Source organism: Lissotriton helveticus, chromosome 5_1 (assembly GCF_964261635.1).
Source record: "Lissotriton helveticus chromosome 5_1, aLisHel1.1, whole genome shotgun sequence".
In the NCBI taxonomy this organism is placed as follows: domain Eukaryota; kingdom Metazoa; phylum Chordata; class Amphibia; order Caudata; family Salamandridae; genus Lissotriton; species Lissotriton helveticus.
The window spans coordinates 10367968-10384757 of NC_136065.1; the positions used below are offsets into that span (position 1 = coordinate 10367968).

A 16790-nucleotide genomic window follows, 5' to 3' on the forward strand; every position below is an offset into this window, starting at 1 on the left:
GAGATCCGATCGAACCCCGCATTCCATGAATTGGCGGAATATCCAGCTGCGCGATAGTCATCACCTGCTGTGACCAGGGTGGGGACTTCTACTGTAGATATGTGTGGGAACGGGCCCGAAGGGGGATTCCGGGAATGTCTTTCCGTACATCAAAGCTTTATCATATGTATGTAAACTGTAATAAAAACCACAAACACTGTATATAAGGGGCCAGGCCTCAAACGTAAGTTAGAGCACCTCAGAACGATACCTGCTGTCCGTTTTGCTGTGTTCTCCTCCGGAGAGAATAAAAACCTTGTTTCCTGCTTTCCAGTCTCCAGCGCCTGCCTCTTCATTGATTAAATAACTAGAGGGTCACAGAGGCAATACCGCCGGGCAAATATCGATTGTCCCCGACCCGACTCAGGTTTTAACAAGCAGAGAAGGACGGGAGAGCAGAGAAGAAGAGAAGAGGAGAGGAGGGCGCGACGACAGCGAGAGTGAGCGGCACAGCTGTTTTAGGTGGATCAGCGAGACCAGTCTCACGGACGGAGAAGAGAAGACGAGTCGGGATCGGAACTGGGAGCTGAACGCTGAGAGCAGCCCGGACCGTACATTGCCAAAGAGAGGAGCCGCCGAGAGAGCCGAGGAAGAAAAGGGAACGCCTGGAGGCCAACACCACGAGCCGCCCAGCCGTATGCCAGGAGGGGTACGGCTCACAGAGGTGCGTAACCGCTTCCTGGGGTGGTTCACAAAAAGAGCCAGACGGCTATCCGAAAGGGGGGGAGAAGCCTGAGGGACAGCTCCCGGGTACATTTCACGAGCACCTGCCCTCCTCATTTACTTAACCTCACGTACCCGCCGGGGTTCACTGCACTGTGTGTTGTCCCTCACTACCCCTTCCCTGTGTTGCCACTTAAGTACCTGTTGCTCCGCACTGATACCTGCCTCTCTTTTCCTTTCCCCTATCGGTGTCGGCGTGGGTGGACAGCACGGAGCCTCCAGAGCCCCCTAGAAGGCGGAGCCCGGTCAGAAGAAAAGAAGAAGGAGTAATCAGGAAAACCCGCAAAGAGAGAAGCAGATCGCCGCGACGAGCCGCAGTCCGCAAGACCTGTACTGATGCTCTGTATGATCAATTAAAAACTAGTATCACAAAAACACGTTTCCTGCCCTTACCTGGTCCCGCGGTTACAGTGGTGGAGAATGCGGGCAACGTAGCCATCTGCGACCAGAAGATGGAAGGAGTGGTGCAAGCCCTGGTACAAGGGCAGGAGAGACTAGAGCGATTGGCGGAGCAGCAACTCCGGGCGGCCGAAGCCGATAGAGAACTGATAAAAACCGCCGTGACGGCAAGAGCGCTGGACCCGCCTCTTTCGTCCGGCCCGGTTTCCGTAAGCAACATCCCCCATACCATAGGAGGGGTCTCTCTACAAAAATACCAACCCGGAGAGGACCCCGATGCCTTTCTACTAAACTTTGAGCGGGCGGCCCGTGCCTGTGGCTGGCCTGGGGCCAAATGGCCTTTCTTTTTGGCCCCGTTATTGGTAGGAGAAGCCCAGGCCGCTTACCAGGTGGCTAATCCAAGGGGAGACACACCGTATAACGATATCAAAAGGATAATCCTGGATCACCTAGGATTGGACCGGGAAGCCTACCCGCTAAGATTCCGAAGAGAAAGAGGGGTGACTGGTGAGACGCCGAAGACTTTATTCGTTAGACTGAAGATGGCCGCCGGTAAGTGGCTCAGCCCCAACGAAAGCACGAAAGAAGAAATAATGGACCGGATATACCTGGAACAATTCGTGGAGGCGTTACCCTTTGCCACACAAAGGTGGCTGAAACAGCACCACGATCTGACCACCGCTCAGGCCGTGGAGATGGCCAATACATACTCCCGCGTGCAACAGAGACCTCTTCAGTCCCCTGAGACCGACGAGCAGAAGGCTCCCTTCCGACAGGAGAAAAAACCCCTGAGGGTTCCCGAAACCCCGAGAACACGTCCCTGGAGAAGTGAGCCCCTCCCTCACACGGGGCCGCAGTGTTTTGAGTGCGGGACCTGGGGACACATCGCTAGGCTTTGCCCCCGGAGAAAACCGGCAGAAGAACCTATGGAAGTGGGATATCTGCCCCGCACCGTCCTTTACTCAGCGGAGATGGGTCACGCATACCGCGTAAGTATGAGGATTAATGGCAACCCAGTGCAGGCCCTCCTGGATTCTGGTTGTCGTCAGTCGGTAGTCCAGGCCCACCATGTAAGGCCCCAGCAAATCATCCCCCAGGAACAGGTGTACATACGATGCGTCCACGGGGACGTGAAACCCTATCCCGTGGCTATCTTGCCGCTGGAACCCCAGGTAGGACCCCCTTCAAGGGTTCGCGTCGGGGTGTTGTCGACTCTTCCCGAAGACTTGATAATCGGAACCGACAATCCGGCCTTTCTGACCATGTTCGAGCAAAGCATGCGGAAGACGAAGATGAAGAATGAGACAAGGGGAAGCTCAGCAGCGGTAACAGCCTTAACGTCCTCTGATCCCTGGACCTTGGACCGCAGTTTCCAATTCGCCCAGGCCAACGACGCCACGTTGTTCAACGCCTGGGAAAAGGCCCACCACAACCAGGACACTGAACCGTTGCGGTATCCCCGGTTCTATATCAAAAACGGTCTGTTGTACCGTCAGGGAGGAAAAGAAGATCCCGAGCAGTTGTTGGTCCCAGTGTCGTTCCGTGAACAAGTCATGTTTTTTTCACATGCCCATTTGGTAGCCGGGCACACGGGGGCAGAAAAAACAACCCAGAATCTCCTGAAATGTTTCTATTGGCCCGGGATATACAAAGATGCCTTGACCTATTGCCAAGAATGTAACATATGCCAAACCCGAAACATGACAAGGCCCCCTGCAGTACCCTTGCAACCCCTCCCCATCATTGGGGTTCCGTTTGAACGGATAGGGATGGACTTATTCGGGCCTCTACCGAAAACAAAGAAAGGATACACGTATGTCCTTGTCATCGTCGACTATGCCACCCGTTTCCCTGAGGCTTTTCCCCTCACCTCTACCACATCCAAAAACGTAGCAGACAAGATGCTGGAACTGTTCGCACGTGTGGGTTTCCCAAAGGAAATACTGACCGACCAGGGGACCCCCTTTGTGTCACGCCTCATGGGTGACGTATGTAAAGCGTTGCACATACACCAGATAAGGACCGCTGTGTACCACCCGCAAACGGACGGTTTAGTGGAACGGTACAACCGCACACTGAAAAATACCTTGAGAAAGATGCTGGAGGTCAACAGTAATGAATGGGATCAGGTACTGCCCCTTGCCTTGTATGTCATCAGAGGACAGACACAAAGCAGCTTGGGGGTCTCTGCCTTTGAGATGTTGTATGGACGACAGCCCCGATCGCTGTTAGATATGACCAAGGAGGCATGGGAAAACGAAACCCCGGAAGAGACCGCCAACACCCTGGAATACGCCAGGAACCTGCGCTCCAAACTCGGAAAGCTAAGGGACTTGGCGTTCGCCAATCTAGAGAAACACCAGAACAAACAGAAGAGTCTGTACGATAAAGGAAAGAAATGGAGGACAATGGAGAAAGGGGATTGGGCACTAGTGTTGTTGCCCTCCTCCACGCAAAAGTTCAAGGCCGAGTGGAGTGGGCCGTACGAAGTCATGGAAAAGATCGGTAACACCAGTTACCGGCTACAGATGAACGCTAGGAAAAGGCAGGTCTACCACATAAACATGCTGAAGAAGTGGTTGGGGAAACCCCCTACGCCCGTACACCTAGCAGAAGGGGAGAGGAATCACAGCCTTACCACGATTCCCCAATTGGTAATCAACGAAGACTTAAGGCACGAGGAAAAACATGAGTTGATGGAAGTCCTGCTGAAACAAAAACGGGTGTTTTCAGACCTCCCGGGAAAAACCACAATGGCTGAACACAGAATAGACACGGATCCAGGGAAGATCATAAAGATACGTCCCTATCGGATCCCAGAGGCCAGGAGACAAGACATACGACGCGAGGTGACCGACATGTTAAAACTCGGGGTTATACGCCCCTCTCGTAGTAACTGGTCAAGCCCGATCGTCCTCATACCCAAACCTGATGGCACCAGAAGATTCTGTATGGACTTCCGCGCCTTGAACGCCGTTTCCAGTTTCGATGCCTATCCCATCCCTCGGATAGACGAACTCATAGAGAAGCTAGGTGATGCGCAGTACATAAGTACAATCGACCTCACAAAAGGGTACTGGCAGGTTCCTCTAAGGGAGGAGGACCGGCATAAAACAGCCTTCTCGACCGCTGAGGGTCACTATGAATTCACGGTGCTACCGTTTGGCCTTCACGGTGCACCCGCCACCTTTCAGAGGCTCATGAACAGTGTATTACATGGTCTGTCGTCATTCACGTCCGCATATCTGGACGACATCGTGGTGTTCATCCCCGACTGGAAGACCCACCTGGGACACTTAGAGCAAGTGCTGGAAACACTAGACCAAGCGGGACTGAGGATTAATGCAAAGAAATCAAGGATGGCTTTCCAAAAAGTAAAGTACCTGGGGTACGTGCTGGGGCATGGTATGATCGAGCCCCAGACAGAGAAAGTCAGGGCCATTTCAGAGGCACCTTTTCCCACCACAAAAAAAGAACTACGAGCGTTTTTGGGGCTGATAGGATATTACAGACGGTTTATCCCTAACTTTGCACAGGTAGCGGCCCCCCTCACGGAGGCCCTACAGACTTCATTCAAACAGGCCGCGCTATCAAATCCCACTACGGACATGTTGGACTCGTTCACCGAGTTAAAGAAGAGGATCACGTCCACCCCGATTCTCAACTCCCCAGATTTCACGCGTCCGTTTTCCTTACACACTGATGCGTCCGAGTATGGGATCGGAGCGGTGCTGTCACAGGAGGACAGCGACGGGGTGGACCATCCGATCCTGTTCGTCAGCAGGAAACTGTTCCCCCGCGAACTGAAATACGCCACTGTGGAGAAGGAATGCCTGGCTATTCGTTGGGCCGTCGAGAAGCTGGCCTATTATCTCGAGTGCCGGCCCTTCTCACTCTACACGGACCATGCCCCCCTTACCTGGATGGCCCTTAACAAATCCAAAAACGCCAGAGTCATGCGCTGGTTCCTGGCGTTGCAACCTTACTCATTCAGGGTGTGCCACAAACGTGGGGTGGACAACACTGGGGCCGACTTTCTCTCCCGCCACCCGCTTCCCGATCGGAAGCGTCCCGTGGGGGAGGTGTGTAACGGGGTCCCCCTTGCGCGCCCCGACATAGGGCGCGAACTGATCAAATATGACCCCCCCCCTCTTCTCTTCACAGCCCACGCAGTATTCCGAGTGGACCGGACACGACTCCTACAGCTGTGATGAGGAAGACGCCTGGCCCTTTAACCAGTCCGGAGGTGCAGCGGAGGAGGGGCCCAGCAGTTGGATAAAGGAGGAGAACGCCCTACACCAGGTGTGTCTATACACCGGAGGAGCGGTCAGAGTGGAGAAGAGCGGAGTGGCGGGAAGCAGCGAGGAGGAGCGGAGCAGAGAAGGACGGGAGAGCAGAGAAGAAGAGAAGAGGAGAGGAGGGCGCGACGACAGCGAGAGTGAGCAGCACAGCTGTTTTAGGTGGATCAGCGAGACCAGTCTCACGGACGGAGAAGAGAAGACGAGTCGGGATCGGAACTGGGAGCTGAACGCTGAGAGCAGCCCGGACCGCACATTGCCAAAGAGAGGAGCCGCCGAGAGAGCCGAGGAAGAAAAGGGAACGCCTGGAGGCCAACACCACGAGCCGCCCAGCCGTACGCCAGGAGGGGTACGGCTCACAGAGGTGCGTAACCGCTTCCTGGGGTGGTTCACAAAAAGAGCCAGACGGCTATCCGAAAGGGGGGGAGAAGCCTGAGGGACAGCTCCCGGGTACATTTCACGAGCACCTGCCCTCCTCATTTACTTAACCTCACGTACCCGCCGGGGTTCACTGCACTGTGTGTTGTCCCTCACTACCCCTTCCCTGTGTTGCCACTTAAGTACCTGTTGCTCCGCACTGATACCTGCCTCTCTTTTCCTTTCCCCTATCGGTGTCGGCGTGGGTGGACAGCACAGAGCCTCCAGAGCCCCCTAGAAGGCGGAGCCCGGTCAGAAGAAAAGAAGAAGGAGTAATCAGGAAAACCCGCAAAGAGAGAAGCAGATCGCCGCAACGAGCCGCAGTCCGCAAGACCTGTACTGATGCTCTGTATGATCAATTAAAAACTAGTATCACAAAAACACGTCTCCTGCCCTTACCTGGTCCCGCGGTTACAATTTGGTATCCAGGAGCCAGTTTTAACCTCACTATTCCCTACTGCAATTTTTTGTTCTATCACTGTACCCAGTCTTGGATTGTTTGTGTTTGTTTATGAACAATGTTGTCACTTTCAGTCCTGTGTTGCACTTTGTTTTTTGTATTATTTGTTTCCCCTCCCTATGCCCCGCTCGGTGCGTGGCTACGCCTGGGCGTCGCAGCAGACCCGATGATGAAGCATGTCACACACATTGGGGCCGATTAGGATGGCGGACGGATTTGCGTCCGTCCGCCATCCCAGAGGTGGAGGGACCGTCCGCATGGGCTGCGGCGGTCCCTCCGTGCAAATTAGGATGTGACCGCCACCCTGGCGGTCACATCCTGGATATTTAACATTGCGGCGGGTGCTGCTTCAAGCAGCACCCGCCGCAATGTTAAAAGTGCATGTTTTACATTTACATGCACAAAGCGGCAGGCACCGCGCGGTGCCTGCCGCTTTGTGCATGTAAATGCTTGGGGGTACCATAGGTACCCCCCATGTGCACCCCCCACCCGTCCACACCCTGGGGGCCCGCAACGGGCCCCCAAAATCAAAAGTACACATGCTTTTCCACGGCGGAAAAACCGCCGCGGAAAAGCATGTTTACTAATGTTTCCTAATTTGGCTGGCGGTGTCTGATAAGACACTGCCAGCCAAATGAGAGCTTTTCCGCCGCGGTTGTAATCCGACCGCGGCGGAAAAGCAGCGGACAGAAACCAAGACCCACCAGCCATCGTAATGCGGCGGTGGGTCTTTGGTGACTCCGCAAAAATACATTAAAATTTCTTGATAACATCATAGAAAAACCAAAAAAAGTCAATCGGGACCCGGAAGCTGTAAGACGGAGGAGGCAGGGAGGCCGATTTTCATGCAGAAGACTACTGCTCTTTATAAAAGATACCTCCTGGCGAAAAAGTAAAAAGAAAGAATACTACTCGCCGACCCTCTGATGATAGAAGTCCCCATGTTTTAAACACGGTGACCAATGAGGTAACCGCACTGGGCAACTGTACAACTAATAAGAAAAAGATACGGTGGCCATCCTCTATACAGCTTCATGATAAGCCCTGATTTTTAACAACAGGTGCCATTTTTTATTTATACAAAGTGGAAGCCATAAGAGCACTCTCCCTGAAACCAAATGGAGTGATCTCTCAATTGAACAACATTTGTTCTTTTAAAGATTAACCGTCCTGAAGAAGGTGTCACATCTTCATGCAAGCACCGAAACGCCGCGTCGACTTTTTTTGGTTTTTCTATGATGTTATCAAGAAATTTTAATGTATTTTTTATTCTGTAACATTGCACATTGTATTCTTTCTCGTCAATCGAGGTTATTGCTCATATGTTTTTAATAAATAAAATACTACAATTTTTAACAAAAACTTAGATTTGTTCATATTTGTTTAACATAGAACTCCCCTCACGAAATGTATATATGGGTGCACTGCTATTGTAATGTACTGCCTCTGTTATAACCTAATAACTCCTGCGATAATTATTAGATACTCTGAGACACAAGGTCTCTTGACTCATACATCGAGTCATTGCCACACAGCAGATACTAGGTGGGACTTCCCGTTGTTGTTATTCTGGTTTGGCCTACAGACACTAACATGTGCAACTCAAGATTCAAGGGTACAACCAAAGAGTTTAGTATCCATAGGCCTGACCCACACTATGTGTGCTTAGACGACCCAGTGGTAGTGACTTCCTATAGTGTCGGAAGTTGTGCCTAGATTGGTTAAAAACCTCAACACTATCACAGGTGAAACAACACTTAACCCTTCGATCAGAAAACATGGACCTTAGGGATTTCTTGTTAGGTCCCAAGAAACCACGTAGTAAATGCTTTCTATACACCATCTACAATGAGGTTTGGAAGGTCTCCCAACAGAAAGCTGCTGAAAGACTACGTGAAATAGATAGGCTTAACTTAGAAAAGGCGTTAGCTGTGGTAGACAAAGGCATGACTACACTGTCATCTCGTACTTATTCATTGGGCAACATTGTGTCCTCAGCTATCGACATAATGGAGCAAGATTTGTCTATTTTACAACAAGGACAATCACAGCTACGTTCTATAATGCTTCTCAGCTGGACGCTTCAATTATTGCGTTCGGGCCATGTTCCATGGCGATACATTACAGACACAAATCTGTTCTCAGCTTTCAAGCTGAGAAACAGGTCTCTGTTCATGACACTGAGAGATGTGAAGTACACCATGCTGCTTATTGAAAATTGGGGAAATTACCATTTACTGTAGCAGAGTACCTGTCTACAGAATGGTTAATCCATAGCTATATCACACTGCCAATCGCGACTTTCCGATTTCAGTACTGTCTAAAATATTATCCAGTAGGTGGGTATGTTGTGTTAGGGAAAGGGTACATACGAGAAACCTGGGAGCTACAGTATACTTATAGGTGCAGGAATAAGGACAAGGAGGTTTTCTTGAGTGGTTCAAACTGCGGTAAGCCTTAATTGGGTCTTTAGTGTGTAAGGAAATATCATTGCATGGAGCGTGTAATTCGTCCATAGCAATTCTGTCCTGCCTCCTACAAGGCACCCCAGCTGCTATAATTTAACTGTTTTTTTAGTTACTTTCAAACTGGAGTTACTTGATGCTGAATGACCAAGGCTGCTGTGGGATGACACCCAGCATTGCTTATCTAGTGACCGTCAACTTCAGGGTTGTTTGTTGTAAGCAAGTATTGTTTCCGCCGACGAGCACAGTTAGGGGGAACCACTGTGGCCTTTGCTGAATGTTCCCAACATAGGGTTTGTTTCTCTGAGCAGACTGAAAGCCCTGCTGTTTCAGCAAAATGTGGCCTTAACTTCAGACCGCAAGATCTTTGATCTCCAGGTTGCAAGGTCTTTGGCAGAGATGTAGGCGCTGGTCCGGACGAACTTCCTGCTCCATTTCGGAAAAATGGTGCATTCTATCTTTAACATGTCTGATACGAGTGGGCTAATACATGTATTTAGGACCATAGGATCAGGCCAGTTAACCACCTTTCAAAAATTGTTCGGAGTGATTCCATCATTCATACACTCCGTACTTGGAAGCGTTTTTGGAGGGCTTCCTCTGTTCCTTCTTTCTGTGGCAGGCATCCTGGTTTTAATTCTATTGCTACGCAATGGATGCCAACATCACTAGGGACATGGAGAGAACACTGCTGGAGTGACGTTGTCGTGAGCGCTTAGTGTTCCTCATGGGCATACCTCGACTGCGAGAGTTGAATGAACATTGGTTCCTGTCATTCAGAACGGCTTGGCTTGATTGTATTCTACCAGTCTTCTGCTGCCTATTTTGCGGACTCAAACGCATGTTAGACCTCTGTCTAACACTTCCATTGGCTACGCCACCGGACATAGACATGCTCCTGGCGTCTTTAAGGGCTCATGTGCACATTTGTCCACAGTGTATTCCCATGTTGATGACGGCGTACCTTGAGCGTCCACAGGATACTTCAGCTCCTGTCGGAAAGGAGATCATACCCACCACGGATGTACAGGCATCGGCCTCAGATGCACAAGCTTCAGGTTCGGGTGCACAGGCACCTAATTCTTCCTCGGTGGCTGCTGATGGAACCAGAGATGACCACCTCTGTTCACTTACCAGAGGTGCTGGAGAGCTTGCCTCCTGCGGATGAAATGTTCAGTGTTGTTGAGTCTATGGTGCAGTACTCTTAAACAATCTGGCCTCTGCTGTGCGGGGAACTGTTTGGCGAGTTTTTAAACATCTTCCAACATGAAGGTCAAATTGACTTTATTTTTCTCGTTCCTTTTTCTGCTCTGTCTGAGCATAGTGACTTTCAAGGTGCTCAGAGAAACTATGCAGTTATGTATATAACAAACAAATAAAGGACCTTTTTTAGAACACTTTTAGGGAACAATGTTTTCTGCTTTTATGAACAATATTTTTAAAGACTTTTTAAAGTGCCTTTAGTATGTTTTGAATATTAAAATTTTTATGATGCTTTTATATATAGTATTTATTTTAGCATTACCTAGCTGACCTTGTTGACCTTTTGATGAGGAGTGGGTGTCATGTCCCTTCGGATAGTCCAACAATGTACACACAAGCTACATACAGTTTGTCCCAACCACACGACATAACAGTTCTATAAAGGTGACCTTTTACCTAGTAGCTTCCTTCTGTCTTCTCGACAACGGGCTCATAGCAGCCTATCTCAATCCCTGTACCCAACTTACATGAACATGTCCTCCAACACACCAGATTTATTCTGTACAAGGGTCACCATTGTTTCCATCCATGTGCAACAGCCAGCTGTACATAAGCGCATTGTTCAGAAAAGGATTAACAAGGGATTAGTGAAAGCTTTCAAAACAATATCGATTCTCAAAGGCTCCTGAGTTGTCACTTTAGTATAAAAGACCCTCACTCCCCCATGGACAGGCAGAGAAGAATTCCTTCTAGGCTGGTCTGAGACTCTGCAAGATCCTCCAGACACGCAGATACCTGACATCCCTTGCGGGATGCCATCCTAGACGCAGAGATGGGGTCCTTTATTCAGAACCATCAGGTGAGGGGCTAGCACTTCCCCGGGGAATTCTTGGCTACATTAGGTTACAGTAGACTCTACTGAGATCTATTGGGATACCTCTAACACTTATATATACATGTTACACCTACACATCCAAGCTAAGTAGGCAAAGCATCGTAGGAGTACGCTAATGCTAATGTTTTATATACTCTGATTATATTCATGATATTTGCAATATGATAGAAATGTATTTGCTATTTACAATATGGGTACTAGCGATCACATTTGTCTGCTCCTATCTTTTGATTGTCGCAGCTAATATGTTTCACTCTAGACTGATGCTGAGCCAATAAATATTTTTTTACAAACCTTTCTAGTCATCATTCTATGTGTGCTCTGAGACAAAATCAGCAGGAGTGACTGAGCGAAAAGATAACGTACTGTTTTCCACGATACCTGAAGAATCAGGGTTGTCATGTTCGGTGGTTGCCAGAAACTACGAACACCACTGTAAGATACAGGGGGGTGGTAGTGGCACTGAAGAGCTAGCTGGTTTAACGGCTGACTCATCGTTTCAAGATGTCTAGCGTCTGTCTGCAAACCAAGCCCTCAGTTTAGGTCATCCAAAATGCACAGGTCCTGGGGGGTCCTAGGAACTACACAACAATCATGTCCAAATAGCTTTGTTTTTTTAAAATCTCACATTGGTGTACTAGGAGGCAGTATACAGAGTAAACTCCTGAGTTCTTTATGATGGTGGTACAGTCTCTATAGCTTTGATTTCTAAAGCTCTCACATTGCTATACTAGCAAGAAGAATACAGAGTAAACGTCTGTGTTCTTTGTGATGGTGGTACAGTCTCTATAGCTTTGTTTTCTAAAGATTTCACAGTGGTATACTAGCAGGAAGTATACAAATACACTCCTGTGTTTGTTGTGATGGTGGTACGGTCTTTATAGCTTTGTTTTTTAAAGATCTCACGTTAGTATACTTGGAGGCCTTATACAGAGTATACTCCAGTGTTCTTTGTGACAGTGGTACGGTCTCTATAACTTTATTTTCTAAAGATCTCACATTGGTATACTAGGAGGCAGTATACAAAGTACACTCCTGTGTTTGTTGTGATGGTGGTACGGTCTTTATAGCTTTGTTTTTTAAAGATCTCACGTTAGGATACTTGGAGGCCGTATACAGAGTACACTCCGGTGTTCTTTATGACGGTGGTACGGTCTCTATAGCTTTGATTTCTAAAGATCTCACCTTGAGGTAGTAAGAGGCAGGATACAGAGTACACTCAGGTGTTCTTTGTGATGGCGGTGCGGTCTCTATAGGTTTGTTTTTTAAAGATCCCACGTTGGTATACTGGGAGGAAGTATACAAAGTGCACTCATGTGTTCTTTGTCACAGTGGTATGGTCTTTATAGCTTTGTTTTATAAAGATCTCACGTTGGTGTACTAGAAGGAAGTATACAGAGTGCACTCATGTGTTCTTCATTACGGTGGTACGGTCTCTATAGCTATGATTTCTAAAACTACTTTACTACCTGTTCCAGTATGGCCGTTTTCTTGTAAGAGTGTAAGAGTAAGTGAGTGTGATAAAGAGTGTGAGTGTGTCGATACAGCCACATTTATTGCATACTTACTCCATCTCCCTCCTGAAGAGTGCCATGCCAGATAGCCCTGTTGACAATGTGACGAGCTCGGTCACTTGCTATGCTGAATGGCTGCACTACTTGGGCTCGGGGTCAGCTGGCAACCAGGAAACCCTATTCAACCCAGTCACTTCTCAAATCTAGGCACCCACGGGGTCCAGGGTGGTATTATTTGCATGCATCACTGTAGGTATTCCTAACCAGAATTCTCTGCAAGCCTCACAATATGGCTAAAATCACACATTTCCCCTAAAGTTCTGTGAACAACACAAAGTACAAAGTGAATACGTTCACCACCATCAGAATCAACCGCTACAGACCAAAGTGCACTTACCATACATCACAGTCACAGTGTCCGGCAGGCTGCTGTGATACACCTCATATCTGTACATTTTCTCATCATCTCCTTCCTGAACTTTCACTGTTGTCCGCACCTGGTAGGTTCCGTCAGGGTTTGGTAGGATGTCCATCGACTCCAAGGGCATCTCTACACCATTTCTGACCCATTTCACCTCAATGTCTCTGGGATAAAATCCATACGCATAGCCGGTCAGAAAGGTGCGACCGCCATTCTTTCGTCGTGTAACTATTGTTTGAGGGGCAACTAGAAGGAAATGCAATAACTGCAATTACACAACAATCATAACATTAGGATTTACCCAGTACGCTATTTGCAATTACTTATCAGTAAAACCTTTCTTCAGCACATGCTTTGACTACCCCCTTCACACACTTCCGGGACGCCATGAGTCCCTCCACAGAGGAGGAACCTGGGTAGAGGGGCCGGTAGGAGAAGCCTCACCACAGCAATCTCAGATCACAGACTTACCTACATTGGTAGATCTGTCCTATAAAAACTGTGGGTGCTACAGGAGCTCAATGAAAGAGCCAAAGAAGGTTATTGATGTTGGGGCTCACCTGCATAGGCTTGATGGGAGGTGAAACAAGATGATGCCGGGGTAGAGCTGCGTGAAGATGACAAACTTGCGAGTGATACTGTGTCACCTTTGACATCCAGTTCAGTTCTCATCCAAAAATCAATTGACACAAAAAACTTAAGATTCTATTGTTGCTCAAAACTTCCCTTCGAGTCAATAAGTTGTTAAATTCAAGAGGACCCCCCTTCCGTCCAAGTTCCCATCTTGCAGTACAGACATCACATCTTAAATTCTCTAAGGATGTCAAGGTAGCAGTAATACCAAGGGTCAGGTAAATATTACCATTGCCAAGAAGCCAACCACTCTACACATGAGCTCTACGGAGCCCTCAGCCAAGAAACTTTGGCTAGACAATTTCAGTCAGGGTTTTATTCCAGTCAGGGTTGTTTTTCCCCTGCTTGGGCAGGAGCATACCCCATTAAGCGAGCAGCACCTTCATTAGTAACGCTTCCCTTTAAGAAGGTGGCCCTCAACAAGAGCGAAGGCCAGCGAGCAGGGAGGATAAGGATCTAAGGCTGCCGCCGTGCAACGGACAGCTCAGAGAGCGAGTGCAGCGATGCACGGGTAGACTCAAATCTACACAAAACTAAGCACACAGCAAGGTAATACAACAGTATGTATATCATTTAAAAAATTCAATTCAATCAAAAATGATCCATAATCATGCTGAAGTGGTGTTGCTTTATTTTTTATTTGGTTTTTATTATAGACGCAGAAATAGAAGAATTGCTGTGGAAGCGCACAGTTGCCTACTGTTACAGCAGTCACTGACAGCCAGTGTCAGTGACTTAAACTGGATTCTATGGTGAATGGGCAACCAGTGAAGGTTCTTAAAGTGGGGAGAAATCAGAGTTCTGGGGCCCAGCATAAGAATGGATCTGGCTGCAACACCCCTGATGGAAAAATACAGCTTGGGCAGAATACTGAACAAAGAAGTCTCTGAGAGATGAGCTACCACCTGCAGAACGGTTACACATTATCAGGCTCCCAAGGCCGTCTTACTTGGTCTCAGCTTTCTCCCGTGTGGGAGCATAACTATGCCCAGAGATAGGTATGCAAAGCTGAATAAACTATTCTTTTCGTGCATCTGGGTTCCAACCTTGAGGGAGATATGGAAACGTTCCGAACAGCAGCTTCTGCTGAGACAAGCAGAGAGCAGGGGGCACAGAGGCTGGGCTTCGCATACAGCGTAACATGGCGGCTACAGAAAGGAAAATGGTGTCTCGGATCCTAACTTTAGCCTGCACAATGTATAACAAAGGCTGGTCACACACATTTGCAATAGTGATCGATATAAAATAGCTACATAAATGCTAACATAACACAGTATATGTCATGGGCAATGGCACATTCGATTCTAACAGACCCTCCTTTTAGCATTCATTGCTAACTTTCTATTGTTGGTATCAAGTTAGGGTCTTTACAATTCTAATGGAGGAGAATCAGGGAGCTACAATCATCAGCAATATTAGACATTGCACATATCAATATTAAAAAATGCCTTCATCAATGGACATCAAATCTTGAACAGCTTGTACCATCATGAAGGAGGGCTTAGCTTTTTACTCTTGAACTCCGGGCTTTGGCGTTAACTTTTGCATGTAGTAAGTACAAAAGGCAAGAAGGCAATTGATGCCCAGACAACAGGTGAATACAACACCTGCAAAAGCTACTAAGAATAAGAGTATTTTACAGCCCCATGTTGCTATAAGACCCCAAAACCACCCAGAAAGGGACCACATGCCATTCTCCTAGTGGATGTCAGATGCTAGTCTGTGTAACTTTTATATTGCCTCATAGACATTTGGAGAGTGATCCGGTATGTACACACAGCAACTACTACCGATGACGTGGCAGGCCCTACCCCGATCAGCAAGGATGACGTCTAATACCATCTGGTTTTGAAGGGCAACGAGTCTCGAAGCCCGAAACTCAGCTGTAATGTTAGTCAGTATTCCAGCTGTGATGTTGATAACTCCTTCTACAATCCTCTCGAGTCTACGTTTACTACGGCTATTATGCATGGGGCCCCAAAATGGCAAAATAGCCTTCATGGCATCTGTAAATTGCTGTAAGGTAGTGTCAGTCTGATCAATATCCTTCGTGTCAAGAACGCTTCTTACTCGGGATGGATAAACACTCCTGAGCCGTAATCTGTGTTTCTAATGATAATTGGATGGTGCAATATACACAGGGGGCAAGAGGAAGGACACATAGCACACAACAGACCACCCCCTATGAAGCCATACGCAAGCCTGGGACCTGCAGACGAAGCACACATTGTGGGTGGAAGCAGCTGAAACAATTGGAATACCTGACGCAACGACAACTAAATCAAAGGATGCACGCATCGACATTGATACAATACCATAAAGCTAAGAGAATACCAAGGGGACTGAGACTAGCGATCAAGCCGATGTTATTTCGCTTTAATCTGAATGCAAAGTTCATGGAAAAATGGTACAGCATCTTGAATAAGTGTTCATTAGACCTCATTTTGCTTATTATTATTATTATTATTATTATAATTATAATTACATTTATTGAGCGCGCAGCTACCCGGAGGTTTCCCGGCGCTAGAGCAAACGGAAGATGAGCCAGTGTAAAAACCATGGGCATGGCAGTTACATGTTAAAAAGCCAGGTCTTGATACCTTTACGGAATATCATATAGCAGACTTCCGAGCGCAAAAATTGGGGCATAGAGTTCCATAAGGAAGGAGCCTGTAAGGCAAACGAGCGTCCACCCATTTTGGCTCGCTTGACCCGTGGAATTTGAAACTTGTTTTGAGTAGAAGATCTTAAGGTACGGGAGGGAACATACTGCTGGACCAAGGAAGATAGATATTTCGGGGCTTTATCCATTTTAATACGGTGCATCATGCAAAGGGCTTTGAATTTGATACGGCTCTCAATTCGTAGCCAATGCAGTTTGCGCAGATGGGTTGAGGCCGAAGACCTAGCAGGTAAGTTACATATCAGGCGCACAGCCATGTTCTGAACCACCTGAAATTTCTTTAATACCTCCTTACAGGCGCCCAGAAGTAGTATGTTCCCGTAGTCCATCCGTGAGATGACAAGGGCTTGGACCACGGTTCTCAGGGTATCCACTGGAAGCATCCATGTGATTTTTCTAAGCCACCTGATGATGGTGGTACAGGTGGCAGAGACCTTTACAACATGTTGCTTCAGTGACAACTGGTTGTCAAGCAGAACCCCTAGATTACGGGCTGAATCTGAAGGGGTAGGTAACGGGCCCATCTGTCGTGGCCAATGTTGTGGGCCCCACAAAGATGTATTGGGACCGAATAGGAGCAGCTCCGTTTTGTCCCCATTGAGTTTTAGTTTATGTCTCTGCATCCAGTTGGAGATCTGTT

General features: G+C 48.0%; 1 protein-coding gene across 3 annotated transcripts in view; it reads right to left on the reverse strand.

Annotated features, from left to right (window-relative positions):
* The window catches only part of LOC144754057 (saoe class I histocompatibility antigen, A alpha chain-like), a 1371606-nt gene that overhangs the window by 1190880 nt on the left and 163936 nt on the right, over positions 1-16790 (reverse strand). For all 3 annotated transcript variants that reach the window (XR_013594642.1, XM_078641570.1, XM_078641571.1), the window contains exon 4: positions 12811-13080. Coding sequence is in view for 2 of the 3 variants with exons in the window: in XM_078641570.1 (XP_078497696.1) it covers positions 12811-13080 (270 nt within the window). In the remaining variant the exon portion in view is untranslated. The remainder of the gene's footprint in view (positions 1-12810; positions 13081-16790) is intronic.